Below are 16,941 nucleotides of genomic sequence, written 5' to 3'. Positions count from 1 at the left end.
ACACAGCTTTCAACACTGCTCCTCAGTGGGAGAACAAATGAGAAAGTGCATCAGCCTCACCCCTGGGTGGCCCAATATGGTGAAACCTCGTCATGGAGCATGCTCAAGTGTCCTCCACATCCAGGGTCTCGCAGAACCATGTGGAAAGTTATATAAATACCAGTTGCCAGACCCCACTCCCAGGGTTTGAAGTCTGTGTGTTTCCGAGGAGTTCCCAGTCCTGTCTTTGTGGTCTAGGAACCCTTCTTTGAGAACTACTGCTTATATCATCGAAGATGGGCCTCTCCGTGAGTCCAGCCTGTGTTACTGGAGGCTGCACTGCTGTTGAGAGTCCTTCTTGCCCCTCGTTTGTATTTTGTGCTATCTAGTCATAGCATACATTTTTGGAGGGGAGTAAATATTAGGAATTTTGGGTGTTCGGGAAGAGAACTATTTTAAACTACAGTGGCTTAAGGCCTTCCTCAATAAGAGCTGACTCCTGGCTGTTTAACTGGGTGAAGATGGTGATTAAGAAGAAGCAGTAATAAGAGCAGTGCCAGGGAGCAATAACGGAGGAGGATGCCCAAGAAAGGGCTAGTGATGTACCGGAGAGAGAATTGACAGTGGAACTCTTGCTTTCCATGTATGCTGGGTTCCATCACTTTAGACTTGGAGAACCATCTGTATTGGTGATGTCATGGGGGCTCAGTTTGTGTTTGGCTAAGACAAGAATTTCCTCTATTCATCAACTTTCATGGAATAAAGGCTGTCTAAATGGAGGGTGCATATGACTTAAATACTAAAATTCAGTAATTTTTTTTTTGACGCAGGGCTTCATGTAGCTCAGGCTAGCCTTGAACATGCTATAGTCAAGCGTTACCCAGACTTCCCTGATCTCACCACCTTTAATGCTGGAATTGCAGGTGTGCACCACCACAACTAGGCCACTGAACTCAAGGCTTCATATAAGCTAGGCTAGCATTCTCCCAACTGAGCTCCAGTTCCAGCCTAGGAAGGGTCTCTTCTTAAAGGAGTTAGGGATGAGGGTAAAATCCTGTGCTTATAAACACTTCCTAGCTACTTTGCTCTGCACATCTTTATGTAAACTTGATTATTTTATATATAAAAAATTATAGTAATTTAATTTGTTTCCTCTTCAAATTGGCTTTTTGTCTCAGGAAGAACTCTCTATCACAGAGACTTGACAATGTCATCTCTCGCAAGGGTGAATGAAAATTTTCTACTCTATAACCTGTGGCCTGGGATGCACAAACTCTCCTTGTGGCACAGGCCAAAGCCCAGAGAGGCCCGGGCACCAGATTTGGAGTAGATGTCCTGCTCTGCCTATGTGACCTTCAGTGTGATCTTTGGAGGACAGTTGAGTTCCCTAGGTTGCACACTGGCTGTGACGATCCTTATCAAGGCTTATTTGGAGGCCAGAAACGGAATGTGCTAGTGCTTCCCAAAACTTGGTAAATTAATCATGCAAGGAATAGTGTGCCTTCTACTTTCTGCTTAGAATGTCAAGTCCGGCTCCTGAATGTGAGTTTGTGCTCTTAGAAGTAAAGAGTTCTCAGATTGGGCCATGTGCCCATGAGAGGCTTTGTGTCGATGATCTGTGTGCATTGACTGAACCCCCAGGAGATTCTGATAACCTCTGGGTGCAAGGTTTGTCCTCCCCTTGTGCATTTGTCTTCATCAGAGAGAGGTGGTGTCATTCTCTCGAATCTCTCTTGGGGACAGTAAAGGCAAAGATGACAAATGGTTTAAATTAAGTCACTGTAACTATTAAAGCAGCGAGGTAACCTCCTGCAGCCCTGGGTCAGAGTGAAAGCTCAATGAATGGTTGCTGTTTTGCAGGTTCTGGGCGAGTCAATGGCAGGGATTTCACAGAATGCCAAAACTGGAGACCTCCCTGCCTTCGGAGAATGCGTGGGGATTGCATCCAAGGCTCTCTGTGGGCTGACAGAGGCAGCAGCCCAGGTAAGAACCCTGGACACACTTCCTTTCCACTTTGTGCCCTAAGACGTAGTACATACCCCCAAGGGAGACCTGCTTCAGCTCCTCCAAGCACTGAGCTAGGAACCATGGGGAAGCTGATGGCTTCTGGGTGGGAGGGGCACATAGGCAGGATACCAGCCAGTGCTTCCAGGTGCGTGCCGGGAGGACAGTGAGACCGACAAATACTGCGGGACCTGGCATCCAGAGGTCAGAAGCAGCTTTTAAAGCCAGTGCCCTAGATAAATCGTTCCATGGAGAAGAATAAACACCGAGTAATCAGAAGGTCCTCGGTCTTTAGAATTGCACATACGCCACATTCTTTAGGGTAAAAGGAAGGAAAAGAAGAAACCCTGTCATACAGAGCTATGATATGTGTACCATCTTCCTTTGGCTGACGCGTTCCTTTCCCGTCATGTTGGGACCGTATAACAAAAACTTCAAAGGTGGCATCATTTAGCTGGGAAGTTTTATCATTGAGGGTTAAGCCTGAACTTGGGAGATCTCACTTGCTCAAAGACAAGCATCCCTAGTTGAAAGAGACGATTCTTAACCTTGAGCATGCCCCTCAAACCACATGAGCTCATCCTGTTAGTTATTTCCATGTGCATCCAAAGGGAACTCAAGTAGCCTTTTCTGCAACAGTCCTGTTAGAGGACAAATGCTAGCTCTTCTTTCCTCCCTCCTTCCCTCCTTCCTTTCTTCCCTCCTTCCTTCCTTTCTTCATTTCTTTTTCCCCCATTTTCTGAGTCTCCCATTCTTCTTACTTGATTGACTAAGTCAAGGTTCCAACTGCTATTGAAAATAATGACCTGGACAAGGACCCTCTGGGCTAGGAGACCTTTGGGCAACAAAGGCCCTAGGCTGAGCTGACTCTGAAGCTCCCTATGTCAGTCGGCTCTGGCTTTCTCCTGCCTCTTCTAACTCCAAGCCACAGCCTGCTTCACATTGAAGGCAGGCACCCTCATGGTCATGTGATAGCTGCCAGCAGCTGTACAAGCTGCACCCATCCATGCCCATGCCCCACAGAAGAGCGTCTCAGAGGCCTTCTCTTAAGAACAAGGAGGCTTTGTTCCCTGATGCCTGCAGCAAACTCCTGACGGTATGTCAAGCTGGTATAGGCCTGTCTGTCACCATGTCTTCATTGGTGAGAGGGATGAGCTAGCTTTGAGTGGCTGGCCCTAAAGAGCACCTGAGCTTTCCAATGGTCTGCCAGTACACTGCAGACCATTGTCTCCCATGGCTCACGGAGCAGCCTGAAATGTGATTTTTTTTTTGCCCTTCCTTTTCTAGGCTGCGTACCTGGTTGGCATCTCTGATCCAAACAGCCAGGCAGGCCACCAAGGCCTAGTGGACCCCATCCAGTTTGCCAGGGCCAACCAGGCGATCCAGATGGCATGCCAGAACTTGGTGGACCCTGGCAGCAGCCCATCACAGGTAACCAGGGAAGGACGCGGAGCATGTGATCCCTTAGGCTGGGCGATGGGAGACTGGAAAATGAGCAGAGAATCCTATGCTTCCAGGGCTTGCATACCCAGATGACTGCAGCTGTGCAGATAATAAGTGTCCTCATTTCGTGAAATGCCCTGACCAAAGCAACCTGGGGGAGAATGGGTTATTTATCTTATAATTCCAGGTTTCAGTCCATTGTTGAGGGGAAATTGAGGCAGGAACTTCAAACAGCTAGTTATGTCATACCCACACTCAAGAGCAAAGAGAGAACGTGTATACCTCTGGTTGGCTTGCTTCCTCTGCTCTTACCCAGTTCGGCACACAGGAAGCGGTTCCTCCTACTTTCAGGCACCCATTAAGGTCATCAAGACAGTTCCCCACTGGCATGCCTGTTGAGACTCCCCTTCCCCCGATGGTTCTAGGCTATGTCAGGTTGACAATTGAACTCGCCATCACCGTGACCAGGGAAGTATTAGCAATGTGGTAAAGGCAGGAATATACTTACATATAGGTTCTGAGAGGCAACAGAGTGACACAAAGCAACAGAATTCCTGAGGAATCTCTCAGCTGTTTATCGACAGCTTGTTCTGTGCTCAGCACTAAGGCAGCATGAGTGAGACCTGACCTTTTCCCCTTTGGTTCTTACTCCATTGGGAGTTTGATCGGTTTGTGTTGATTAGATGGAGTATTGTTCTAGTTGCCGTTGCTATGACAAAGCGCTCTAAACAAAAACAACTTCGGGGAAGAAAGGCTTCCATTTCCAGGTTACGTCAGTCATAGAGGGAATGTCAGGGCAGGAAAGCAAGCAGACACCATGGAGGAATGCACTTGACTGGCTGGCTCATGGTCTTAAGCTCAACTTGCTTTCTCATATAGCCCAGCATACCTGCTTAGGGATGTGCCACCCACAGGTTGGCTGGGCCCTCACACACCCTTTATCAATCAAGACAATCTCTCAAAGACATGGCCACAGGCCAGTCTGGTTGAGGAAGTTCTTCAGTTGAGATTCCCTTTTCCCAGGTGACTTCAGATTGTGTCGAGTTAACAATGAAAACCCACCAGGACATGGATATATTAGGAGAAGTGTGACAAGTTTTCTCAGGTCACTTCAGAGGGGATGGCACTGTCAAGCCTCAGAGTCGAGGTCAGAATTCACAACACAGAAAGGAGCCTGAGAGACATTTGAGGAGCAGGTGGTGTGTCACATTCCTTGGTACTTCTGGTGTCGTGAGGACTTGGTTACATAGGAAAGCAGTATGTACTGGAAAGAAAGAGAAGTGCCTACTGTGGGGTACCAGAGGTAGCCTTGAGAGTGGCTTGCCTACTGTGAACTTAGGGCAGCGTTCTCAAGGCAGCACATAGATCTAAGAATACGGTACCAAGGCTTTTTGGACCTGCCACAGCCCAGAGTGTATACTCAGATGTTCTTGAGCCTGTCTAGCCTCTGAGTTGAGAATGGGCAGTTGATAGATGGTCCACAGACTGCTAGTCACCACCTACAGCTCCCCCTAGGGGTAGGAGGGAGTGGTGCATCTAGCCACTTATTTACCTATCCAAACCTGTTCCAAGGAGTTAGCCACTAGCAAAATGTAACTATTAGTCACTAGTAAAATAGCTAGTCCAGATAGCAATGGCCTGTGCGTGTCTTATGTATGCTGAATTTCAAAGACTTGACAAGAACCTAAGCTTGCAGTATCATAGTGCTATTTGTAAATTGGTTATGATGAACTATTTTGGATATACTGAGTTAAACTATATTACATAAGTTAATTTCTCTTGTTTCTCTATTCATCTTAAGGGCCTACTGGAAACCTTTAAATCAGGTGTCTTAGACCTTGGCCTAGAGCCTGGGCCTGGGGCCTGGGCCTTGGACTCTGGGGGTTCCAAGGACTAGCTGACCATTACCCTTTGAGAGTGGGGCCCAGTACCTCCTTCCCCTTTCTATTTTCATTCCTCTTGCTTCATGTTTCTTGTCCTTTCCTTCCTCAGGGTGACTTTTAGGCACAGCAGAGCTAGACAAACAAGACCGCCCAGATTCTGGACATGTGGGTTGGAGAGAAATGCAGGCCTCTCTGCACTGACATGTGTGGTCCCCACCCCTAACCTAGCTCCATGCTTTGTAGGTTCTGTCAGCTGCTACCATTGTTGCCAAGCACACCTCAGCCTTATGCAATGCCTGCCGCATCGCCTCGTCTAAGACAGCCAACCCTGTGGCCAAGAGGCACTTTGTCCAGTCAGCCAAGGAGGTGGCCAACAGCACCGCCAACCTGGTCAAGACCATCAAGGTAGGTCACTGTGCTGCGGGTCTTGTCCGTCCCTGTACAGAGCTGAGAGGGGAGTGCGGCTAAAGCTCTATCTGCCGAGATGTATGATTGGAAAGGTGTAGCTCCCTTAAGTCATGGGTAGGGAGGAGTTGCTCCCACTTACTTAATCAGGGAATATTCACTAGGAAAGCCCAACCAACTACACCTCCACTAACCTCCACGGTGGTAAGTAGGGAGCCAATCCCAGTTCTGCAGCTAGGAGTTTAGGGCCTAAAATTGGGCTGGAAGGAGAGGTTAGTGTCCTTTCCTAGTGCCGCGTGTGTGGGTATAGCCTTGTTTACTTGGTGTGGTTCTGAGAGGTCGGGTGGGGGCTTGTGCCACTGTTGCTGGAGGCTTGACCAAGAGAGAATATGGAGGAGAAAGGAAACGGGAAATTACAAAACAACTTCATTTTTTAAAAATCACTTTGGAGCTGGAGAGATGGCCCAGTGGGTACAGTGCTCACTGTGCAAATGTGAAGACCTGAGTTCAAATCTCTACAACCCTTGTAAAAGCCTGACACATTAGTGACATCTATATTCGCAGTGCTCGGACAGCAAAAGTGGGACGGAGAGGCAGGGGACTTCCTTGGAAGCTCGTAGGCCAGCTAGCCTAGTTGGTGTACATACTGGTGAAAGAGGTGCTGTCTGAAGAAACAACTTAGAAGGGGAGGACCCACACCTAGAATTGTCCTCTCCCCTCCAAGTGTGTACTGTGGTGTATTCATACCTACACTGACACACACTAGCGTACATGCACGTGCATAAGCACATAAATCTCCCCTATGATATCCATGCTGTTTATGAATGTTTAACTCTTTTTTTCTTGGAGCATCAGCTTCATTTATGATAGAACATTCTTCCTAAAGAAAAATCATCATTGTGTTCAAGACCTTGGATAGAGGAGGCGTCATGGGGAGATCAGCTCCCCTGCATTAAGGAAACTGAGTTGGTCAGACAGCGGTCTTTGTAGGTGGGTGCTCTAAGCTAGGGCTGCTCACAGATCAGGCAGCCAGCCTTGTGGGAAAACAGCCAAAACCTGGACAGCAGACTAGAGGAACACACCCCAGTGTCGTCTCTGCCTCCTCCCTCACCCCACAACCTTCAGAGGAGCCGGGAGGCAAGATACCAGTCCTCTGTAAACCTGTTGGTGCCAAGAGGAAAGGGACTGTTTGTTTACAGTTTTGTGTGGTGGTAGAGAATCAAAAAAGTGGCTTTATGCATGCTGAAGTAAATGAAATGGGGACACAACCACTCCCGGGTGTGGTTGAGGGGAAGGGTTTTATTGTAGCTATGAGGGGAGATACGTCTAGAAGCTTCTGGAGGAGTCCAGACTAAATTGAGACAGAAGGGGGGAGAAGGCAAGCTGACCTAGAGAGGAGCTGAGGACCAAGAGAACCAAGAGAACCAAGAGAACCAAGAGAACCAAGAGAACCAAGAGAACCAAGAGAAGGTGTGGCCAAGTCGAGAGGGATGTATGAGAGAGAAAAGCTTGGAGGACGAGAAGCAAGCCCCTGGAGGCAGAGAGGGTTACATGGGGGGTATGGTGAGAAGAGCTAAGAGGTGCCACAAATACTGAGTGAGCCTGGAGGCCTATGTGTGCCTTGGTATGCTAATGGGCACCACAGTCAGTCATTTGTCCCTGGTTTCTTTGGGACCTGACACTAGGTGCTTACTTTCCCACTGAGCAACATCCCTAGCCTGACTTCAGTGAAAGGGATTCCAGCTTTACTGCAACTTGACTTTTTTCTTTTTCTGCAAAAACTTCTGTACAGTCTCCACGCAGAAGTCAGTCAGAGTAAGCCTTGCAGAGAGCAGAGGAAAGAGCATCCATCCGGCCTGCAGCAGCTGGAAGCTGGCTGGTGAAAGCAAGGCCAGTTAGCCCAGTAAGCAGTTCCTTAGCTGTTTCAACAGAGAGTCATTTTGAAAGCAAACAAAAGGCCTCTGTGCTTGAAGGATACAAGAAACTAGATGGAGAATGAATAAACAAATTAAATCCAGTGCCCTGGTGCCCCAGGACCCTCATGGCAGCACGACTCCCTCGCCATCGTAGTGTATGATATTAGCAAGTAACAAGCTTCCGTTTTTAAGTGTATATTTTATGCTTTGTGTATGCTGCTCAATTTCATGCACACGGCTATGCTGTATTTATCGTGCCCATTTTACTGATGGGAAACTGAGACACAAAAGTTAAGTAACTGCCTAGGTAAACCAGCCAATAAATGATAGATGAGAATTCAAGCCCAAGTCCCAGAGCCCCTGTCCTCAGTTCCGGCATGCTCTTGGGCTCCTTGGAACAGAAGGGATGAGCTCATCCCTCCTGTCTGGGGAAAAAGCCCTGGCTGTGTTTACAGAGCATGACTGTAAGTCTGGGGGTTGTGGGTGGAAAGGACAGTGTAGCTAAAAGCTGTGATGTCATTGTTGCCTGCTCCATAATTAACTTTTCTCAGTTAAAAGTCAGTCACTTTCTGATGGTTATAAAACAGTGCAGGGGAGGGGAGACCTTAGAAACTCCTGCTGCCCCTCTCCTGCAGCCCCTCTCCTGCTCCTGCAGCTTCTCTCTCCAGTAGCCTCTCTGTCCTGCTGCCCCTCTGTCCTGCTGCCTCTCTCTCCTGCAACCTCTCCCTCTCCTGCTCATGCAGCTTCTCTCTCCTGCAGCCTCTGTCCTGCAGCCCCTCTCTCCTGCAACCTCTCTGTCCTGCAGCCTCTCTCCTGCAGCCCCTCTCTCCTGCAACCTCTCTGTCCTGCAGCCTATGTCTCTTGTAGCCTCTGTCCTGCAGCCTCTCTCCTGCTGCCCTCTCTCCTGCAGCCTCTCCTGCTCCTGCAGCCTCTCCTGCTCTTGCAGCCCCTCTCTCCTGCAACCTCTCTGTCCTGCAGCTTCTCTCCTGCAGCCCCTCTCTCCTGCAACCTCTCTGTCCTGCAGCCTCTGTCTCTTGTAGCCTCTGTCCTGCAGCCTCTCTCCTGCTGCCCTCTCTGTCCTACAGCCTCTCTCCTGCTGCCCCTCTCTCCTGCAGCCTCTTCTCCTTTTACTTCTCTGTACCGCTGCCTCTTCACTTTTAAATTCTGATCTGTCTGTTAAGATCTTAAGATCGAATCTTCTTTCACATTCTCCTCACAGTGTCAATCCCTCTGCAAATCCCTGCAGCAAATGCGCTCATGCGAGTGTCTAAAGGGTAGGCCTGAGAAAAGCGTCAGCGGAGAGCTGGGTGGTTGTAACATGGAGCACATAAAGCCTGTGTCTCCCGTGAGCATCTCCGCAAGCCAGCATCGCTGTGAGGGACAGAGACGAACCTTTTACCGCAGCTTGTCAAAGGGTGCCCAGAGTTTTCGGTCTGCAGTGTGGCAAGGTTTGTCAGTCCCTGAGCTCTGCCTTTCAGTCACTAATAAGAAAATGGCAGAGGTTGCATCCTTGGTGCCCCCTGCTCTGTACTGGATGGATCTCCTATCGAAGGAATGGATAAGTATCCTGTGTATCAGAAAAACAAGTGCTTCCTTAATAGTTCAGTACCGCAGCTGTATCCTTCGCCATACTTGCTCCTTAGTGCGTTTGCCTTGCACCATGAGGCTGTGGCCCAGCTGCTGCACCCTCCAGTCCTGAAGAAGGGAGAAAACAGGATGCCCAGCAAGGATGCATTTCAGACTCTCCTTCCAGGAAGGGCTGGCGGAGTTCAAGGACACTGGCTGAATGTCTCCCCCAGGTCCACACAACGCCTGCCCTCTTGCCTATTTTCTCTCCCTCCATTCTGCTCATTACCTAGCCTTGAATCAGATGTGTGGAATGGAATGTTATTTTAAATGTGCAGCCACTCAGGTTTGAGTGCCAAGTGGAAATTATGCAACCCCAGCTTTTGTTTTGCTGAGAAGTTGAAGTTTGGCCTTGTCGTTCACCGCAGAGCGAGTGCTCAGATTTTTGCAATTAGGCACTTCCAGTGAGCGCTGCAGCACCCGATCCAGCTCCCTCTGATTGAATTTGACTTGGCCGTGAGTATGTTTTCTTGGTCATCCGTAGGTTTGGACCAGTAAAGTAGAGTTCTTCAGACGGGGGTGGGGAACATTCTGGACTATCTCAGGCCTTGCTGCCTTTGATGGCATCTAGGATTTGTAAGAAAGAAGAGAATTGGAGTCTCAAGTGATGGTTTGACATGACAGCAAGTAGCAGGGTGACCTGAGTAAAGTGTGTGGCTTTCCAGGTGCCAGTTTTATTGTGAGAACGAAGCAGTATTCAGTGATCTTTAACCCCTTAAGTCCATGGATGTTTTCCCTAGGTGCCTGTGAGACTAGACCAAAGACACACGAGAATCGGGTTTGGGGGTAGGGGGGTGTCTAGAATGCTCTTGTCCCCATGAGTTTGAATGTGCAACCAAGTGAACTTAACCCTTCGGTGGATGGCTGAAGAGACTTTCTGTGATATGAGACAGACACAAGGAAGCATTTGCATTTACTCAGCATTTCACTGTGGGGCCTACTTGAGTGTCCATTTTACTTGGGTTGCCTCAGTTGTATCTAGTGGAGGCAAACTTTGGAAGTGAAATAATAACTTTTTACAGATCATCCTTTCTAATGCCAAATGCATCCTTTTGGGGAAATAGCTTCTCCCTTTTGAAAGCCAAAGCAGGTGGGTAATATATAAGTTTTTGTTGTAGCTCCCATGAATAGCAATGGACTCTATGAGATGTGCTTTTTAGGATCCGTGCTGAGCAAAAGGAGCTAGTACCATGTCTTGAGCCTTGAGACTTACATCAGGGACATAGCCATCTTTTCAGTTTGTGTAAGTTCAAATGAAGGTTGGTGACATAGGCAGATATTTTCCATCCTGGCAGAGAAGGAGGTAGGAAAAGAGCGGGCCTGTGTTGGAAAGATGACAGGAAGAAAGGAAGCCATGTCATTTTAGCACCCAGGCAGTGTGACCTGTGGAGCTGGGGCCCAAGCACCTCAGACTCCAGAGTTCACTATGGCCGGACCCTGCTTCATTCATTTTTCTGTGCTGGGACCATCTGTATCAGCCACCTTGCAGGTGACACCCACCATACCTCCCACCGGTGTCCCCAGCTTCCTCTGAGGCTTGCTCGGTAGCACCCAACCTCGAGGAGGAGGCTGTGATGTTAGCAGCACAGTGAGGTCAGCGCTCTGAGGTGATCCTTTTCCTGCGTGACCAGGGCCAGCAATGTAAATTCAACATTTATGAGTACCAGAGGGCAGTTAGAGGTGGGACCATTGCATATGAACAAGAAGTAGCAGACAAGGTTAAGGTCTCCAGTGGGTCTAGAGAAAAGGCTGAATCCAAGTGGTTAGAGTAGGGTCAGAGTGTGTTGGGTGAGGGAAGGTTGGTAGCCAAAGTAAGCCAGGCACCATAATTACTGAGGATGGTAAGTAAGCAGGCCCATGGGAATTCCTCTGAAAATATTAGCATTGTGGCTATGTAATTATTATCCCAAGCTGCCAAGACCTGGCTGGAATGCCGGTGTTATTCAGAAGTGCCCTTCAGACCTGCTTTGCCTGCCTCCTCTAGCTTCACTGAGGAGCAGACCGCTCCCACCTCAGACCCAGCTGGTCAGGTAACGCCAGTGCCTCTGAGCAACCCGTCTGAGTAGGCTTTTATGTATTGCTCATAAGGATTAAATTAAAAGTTTAATTGGTCATTTAAAAAGGAAATTTGCATTCCTCTGCTAGCATAGCTGCTTTCGCCTTGCCTCCCTCTGCTAGGAGACAGTGCACCTGCCATGCTTCACAGGCTGTTTTCATTCCTGAAAAGGCAGGGTCACTGTCGGAGAGCCTCGCTTGACGTGTATCCCAGGCCACATCCTAGATGCTAACCAGGCTGGCCATCAGTCAGCCACATGACTGATCACTGGGTCCTCTTGGTGTTGTCATTAATTAAACAAAGAGGAAGAAGCATAAAATGTATGAAGGAAATACACATCATGTGGAGAACGCCATGCATTGTCCCCAGCTAGACATATCAAACACACCCCTCCAGAGTGTTACCCGGCTTCTAACACCTCAGTCAGTGTAACTTCTTTTTGTATTTCATGAGCGAAATTGTGCAATAGGTACCTTTATGTGTGACCTCCTTAACTAGATAGACCAATGTGTGCGTGCGTGTGTGTGTGAATGTGTTATGAGTGTGTGTGTTATGAGTGTGTGTTATGAGTGTGTGTTATGAGTGTGAGTGTGTTATGAGTGTGAGTGTGTTATGAGTGTGAGTGTGTGTGTGAATGTGTTATGAGTGTGTGTTATGAGTGTGAGTGTGTTATGAGTGTGTGTGAATGTGTTATGAGTGTGTGTTATGAGTGTGTGTTATGAGTGTGTGTATGTGAATGTGTTATGTGTGTGTTATGAGTGTGTGTGTTATGAGTGTGAGTGTGTATGTGAATGTGTTATGAGTGTGTGTGTTATGAGTGTGTGTTATGAGTGTGAGTGTGTTATGAGTGTGAGTGTGTGTTATGAGTGTGTTATGAGTGTGTGTTATGAGTGTGTGTGTTATGAGTGTGAGTGTGTTATGAGTGTGTGTTATGAGTGTGTGTATGTGAATGTGTTATGTGTGTGTGTTATGAGTGTGTGTGTTATGAGTGTGAGTGTGTATGTGAATGTGTTATGAGTGTGTGTGTGTTATGAGTGTGTGTGTTATGAGTGTGAGTGTGTTATGAGTGTGAGTGTGTGTGTGTGAATGTGTTATGAGTGTGTGTGTGTGTGTGTTATGAGTTGGCTTAGCTGAGTTGCCCATTTGGTTGGGCAGGTCTTGTCTATTTGTTCCCATTGGATTCTGTTGGATTCATTCTAAGATGGCGGTGGTTTGGGGATACCTTTAGATGGAGAACTTAGGTAGGTGGGAAGTGCGTGATTGGAGATTGCGCTCAGGGGTGGATTCTAGTTTTAATCCCCAGAAACAAAAAAAGGGAAGGGAGAAAGGAGGGAAGGAAGACCAGTTGGTCAGAAGCGTCACACTGTCTTTGCACATGGGTGGGAATGGACTTACTCCATTTGGAAATAGAATATCCCGTCTCAGAAGTGGGAGAGAAAGCGGTCCAGCAGCCAGTTGTGACACCATGGCTGGAGGGAGTGAAGAGCGAGTCAGCTGACAGCAGAGCGGCTGTCCTGTGAGCTGTACGTCTAGATTATTCCTTAGGAATTATACCTGGGCCTCTCTGGATGGCAGCAGGGATCTCTCCAGTTGCTTCTTACTTGTTGGTGAGCAGTATTCCCAAGGAACTATCTTCCTTTGCTGGAGGTGACTGCAATAGCTTACAAGTGATATGCCTTCCTCAGTGGGCTGGATCTCCATTTCCTTCCCATTAGGCCCTGGATGGGGATTTCTCTGAAGACAACCGCAATAAGTGTCGAATTGCTACCACGCCGTTGATCGAGGCTGTGGAGAACCTGACAGCATTTGCATCAAACCCCGAGTTTGCCAGCATTCCTGCACAGATCAGCTCTGAGGTAGGGAGTCTGTGGCAATTAAAACTCAAGAGTCATTGGCTAATTCTGTATGAGATAGGTTGAGCGTGGATAAACTCCAAAAGGCCTTTGTCAGTGCCCAATGGACTATGTTACTGTAGCATGCAAAGAATTTCACAGTACTAAGTACTATCATGCTCTGTTGCTATGGATGGTACTTGGTACACAGTCCCTATATTCAGTGAATGTCTATCTTTTAAGAAATAATAACTTGATAGTGAGAATAATCTTTGTGCCTGGGATTGGGACTGATTCTTTTGTGAAGTCTGTCATATTCAAAAATTCTATTTAAGAGAAAGTTTATTTATTATAAACTAGGGAGTAAGCCTGGGTCCCTGTTTCCCCTGGACTTGTTTTGCTAGCTAGCTTCCCTCCCACAGGTTAGTTAGAAGTACCAGCTTAAAGAATAAGACTTTCTAGGACCCAGCTTACCCATCTCTGTACTAACCCTTCACTTCTCTGTTGATCATCTCAGGGCTCCCAGGCACAGGAACCAATCTTGGTCTCAGCCAAGACCATGCTGGAGAGCTCATCGTACCTCATCCGCACCGCACGCTCTCTGGCCATCAACCCCAAGGATCCACCCACCTGGTCTGTGTTGGCTGGGCACTCTCACACTGTGTCTGACTCCATTAAGAGTCTCATCACGTCTATCAGGTCAGTCCCTCATCTAGAGAGAGTTCCCAGCCTGCATCTGAATAGAGGAGGAGGGAACTGCCCACTTTGTTGATCATTGTTGTGACGGCTAATCTCGGTCATCGACTTGACATAAGGTGGAGTCACCCAAGTGTGTCTGTGGGGCGTTTTTATTGATGATTGACGTGAGAGAGCCCAGCCCGTGCAGCTGTGCCATCCCTGGGTAGATGGGTCTGGACTGTATAGAAAGGTAGCTGAGCAATCCAGTGAGCGGCATTATTCCTTGGTCTCTGCTTCAGTTCCTGCCTCCACGTTCCTGTATTGAGTTTCCGTTCTGACTTCCCTTCATGATGGACTGTGACCTGTAAGATAGAGTCAATTCTTTCCTTCCCAGGTTGTTTTTGTGATTATTGAAGTAACAGTAAAGCAAACTAAGAAACTGTTTATCTCTTTGAGACCCATGACAGTACTGGCTACAATAACAGCACCTATTATAAACCAGATATTATTCTAAATATTTAACCTACATTACCTTGTAGGTAGGTATTGTCATAGTTTCCATTTTCCTTCTATGAAGTTTCAGGCAGAAGCACTCAGGTCATGTTCTCATGGTCAGACAAAGGCTCCAGTCCCAGTCCTTCAGATCATTTTAGCCTGATAATAAGATGAAAGGAATTTTCTGCAGTTCACACTAACTCCAAGTATCCTGACCTTGGTACTACCCGGAGGCTGAGAAAATGATACTTCACAAGGTGGCCAAAATGAATATCCTACAACAAATGTAGTGTGTTTCCTAAGTTACGGTATTCTGCTTCTTAATTGTTTCTGAAGTTCAAAGCCATAATTAAACTCCTTCTTAATGCATTACAAAAAAAAAGCCCTCTGAATACTTTAGCTCTTACTGTAGGCCATGAGCTATGACTAGTATACGCTAGTATCGTGTTGGCACTATAAGTGGTACCGCACTCTCGTTTTCAGTGGCTGGAGAGGTGGCTCAATGGAGATGCTTGCCGCAGAAGCATGAGGGCCTAAGCTTGAATACCTAGCTCCATATAAAAAGCCAGTGATAGGTGTGTCCTCATGGTCCTGGAGCTGTGAGAGACAAAAAAGTGAGGATTGCTGGGGCTTGCTGATTGCCACACTAGCCCCAGGTTCAGAGACAGACCCTATCTTAAGGGACCAACACAGTCACTGGTGAAGTAGGACTCGACTTCCTCTTATGGTCTCCATGTGCTGATAGTTGCATGCATCTGTACACAAACAGACACACACACATGCACATGCGCACACGCACATACACACACACACCTTGTTTTTAACTTTAAAATGGAGGCAAGCACCCAAGCGCAAATCGTTTCCTTTGCAATTGCCTATTAGCCTGAAAGGAAAGGCTTCCTGCTAGAAATAGAGCTATGTCAAGTACAAGTGTTAAGTAAGGAATGCATAGTCCTGGGCCCATTTTGCTGAGCAAGCCTCAGAGATGTGCTGCTCAGTGAAGGTGATCACGTAGAAAGGGGACAGAGGCTCCTGGCCCCACCGTACGGGAGCATGGTGTGACTTACGTAAGCTTCATGGGGTTTTGTTTGGTTTGTTCTGTCCCTTTTAGGGACAAAGCCCCAGGGCAGAGGGAATGTGACTACTCCATTGATGGCATCAACCGGTGCATCAGGGACATCGAGCAGGCCTCCCTGGCGGCAGTGAGCCAGAGCCTGGCCACGAGGGATGACATCTCTGTGGAGGTAGGCTGGGGCTCTGTTGGAAACTCCAGAGGAAATGGGACTTAAATGTCTAATGCTGGAGGGTGATAATGGACAGCTCTCCCGTGCGGAACAGAGAGGGAGGCCGTAGGGTGGATGGGAGTGTGTAGGACAAGTGCTGAGAAGGTGGTGTGGAGAAAGACCTCACTGCTAAAGGAGTGTTCACAGGCAGCTGAAGTCCGCAGGAAAATGGTCCGTGTTGGCAATTCTGTCCTGAGATGGATGCTGTGTGTGTTCAGTTGTGCACATTGGTAGAGGAGGCCTGGGCATGCAGGGTGTGAGTGCTTCTCGCTGACCAGGCTTTCTCTTGCACTTTTTGAGCAAGTTAGCATTAAACTCTAATGGATTTGATCCATCTAGAGGGAAAGAGTTGTGCCCTAAGTTATTCTGTATCTTGTATGTGTGTGTTGGGGGCGCTTAGCATCTTAGCATTTGGGTCACTGTATATTTAAATTTTTTTTAATTTTATTTTTAATAATTTTTAAATTTCATTTTTAAATGCTTTAACCTTTCTTTTAGTCCACCACCTACCAGAGGTAGTGGAAAAGAAAGGTTATTAGGATATGGGGAAAGTAGACCTATTTAAAAATTGTTTTTTATAATAAATCTCATCTATGTGGCCAAAAAAACCCCAATAGTTTACAGGGTTTAACAGTGACAGCTCAATTACTTGTAAACACTTTACAAATATACCAACCGTCTAGTTTAATGGTGTCAAGATAACAAGTCAACAGCATTGACACAACCTAACAGGCCAGCCAGGCCTCAGCCCGACCAACACAAGTCAACAAAAACAATGAAGACCACTGGCGATGTCAAGAGACATCCTCAGCCATGTCTCTCTCAGCAAAGATCAACAAAGATGTGAGACTAAGACATGCTGTAAAGCTAGCTATGTAAACAATTCCCTCGTCACTGTGTTAAGTCTTATTTATACCCCCTCTCAGCATCACATAGCCCTACATCTCAGTGCGTGTCTTATCTCAGCACATGAGTTTCTCTCAGCAAAACTCCGCATGAGTCTGAATTAGCTGACATTGTTTCTGCCAACCTGCCCAAGTCCACAAAACCGGCAAAATCTACCAAAAACATCATCAAAAGTTTTTTGGTACATTTTTCTCTATAGAGTCATGACAGACAAAGCCCAACAACATAATATAAGGCAGACCTATACGTGTGTGTCGCTAGTGACAAATTCTTTCTCACAGTCTTTTTACATGTTTACTTTAACAAAACATCTTTTCACCTAAGTCTGCTTTAAGAGAACACTCTTTTACCCCAACAAAACACCCTCCAATACAACTGACTTTAAATAAAAAGTAAGCTTTTACTTCAGACCACTTTATCTTGCGTGTGTGTGTG

The 16,941-nt window shown here is 47.3% G+C and overlaps 1 protein-coding gene across 10 annotated transcripts in view; it reads left to right on the top strand.

The window, feature by feature from the left end:
• Nucleotides 1-16,941, top strand: part of Tln2 (talin 2) — a 420,559-nt gene that overhangs the window by 333,911 nt on the left and 69,707 nt on the right. For all 10 annotated transcript variants that reach the window (NM_001419941.1, XM_087562128.1, XM_087562134.1 and 7 more), the window contains 6 exon segments: nt 1,840-1,962; nt 3,271-3,414; nt 5,553-5,714; nt 13,028-13,168; nt 13,662-13,843; nt 15,429-15,561. In NM_001419941.1, the coding sequence (NP_001406870.1) occupies nt 1,840-1,962; nt 3,271-3,414; nt 5,553-5,714; nt 13,028-13,168; nt 13,662-13,843; nt 15,429-15,561 (885 nt within the window).

This window comes from Rattus norvegicus, chromosome 8, assembly GCF_021556685.1.
Source record: "Rattus norvegicus strain SHRSP/BbbUtx chromosome 8, alternate assembly SHRSP_T2T, whole genome shotgun sequence".
In the NCBI taxonomy this organism is placed as follows: Eukaryota; Metazoa; Chordata; class Mammalia; order Rodentia; family Muridae; genus Rattus; species Rattus norvegicus.
Note: the sequence above shows the minus strand (reverse complement) of the source record. Positions and strands in the feature narration are given on the sequence as shown.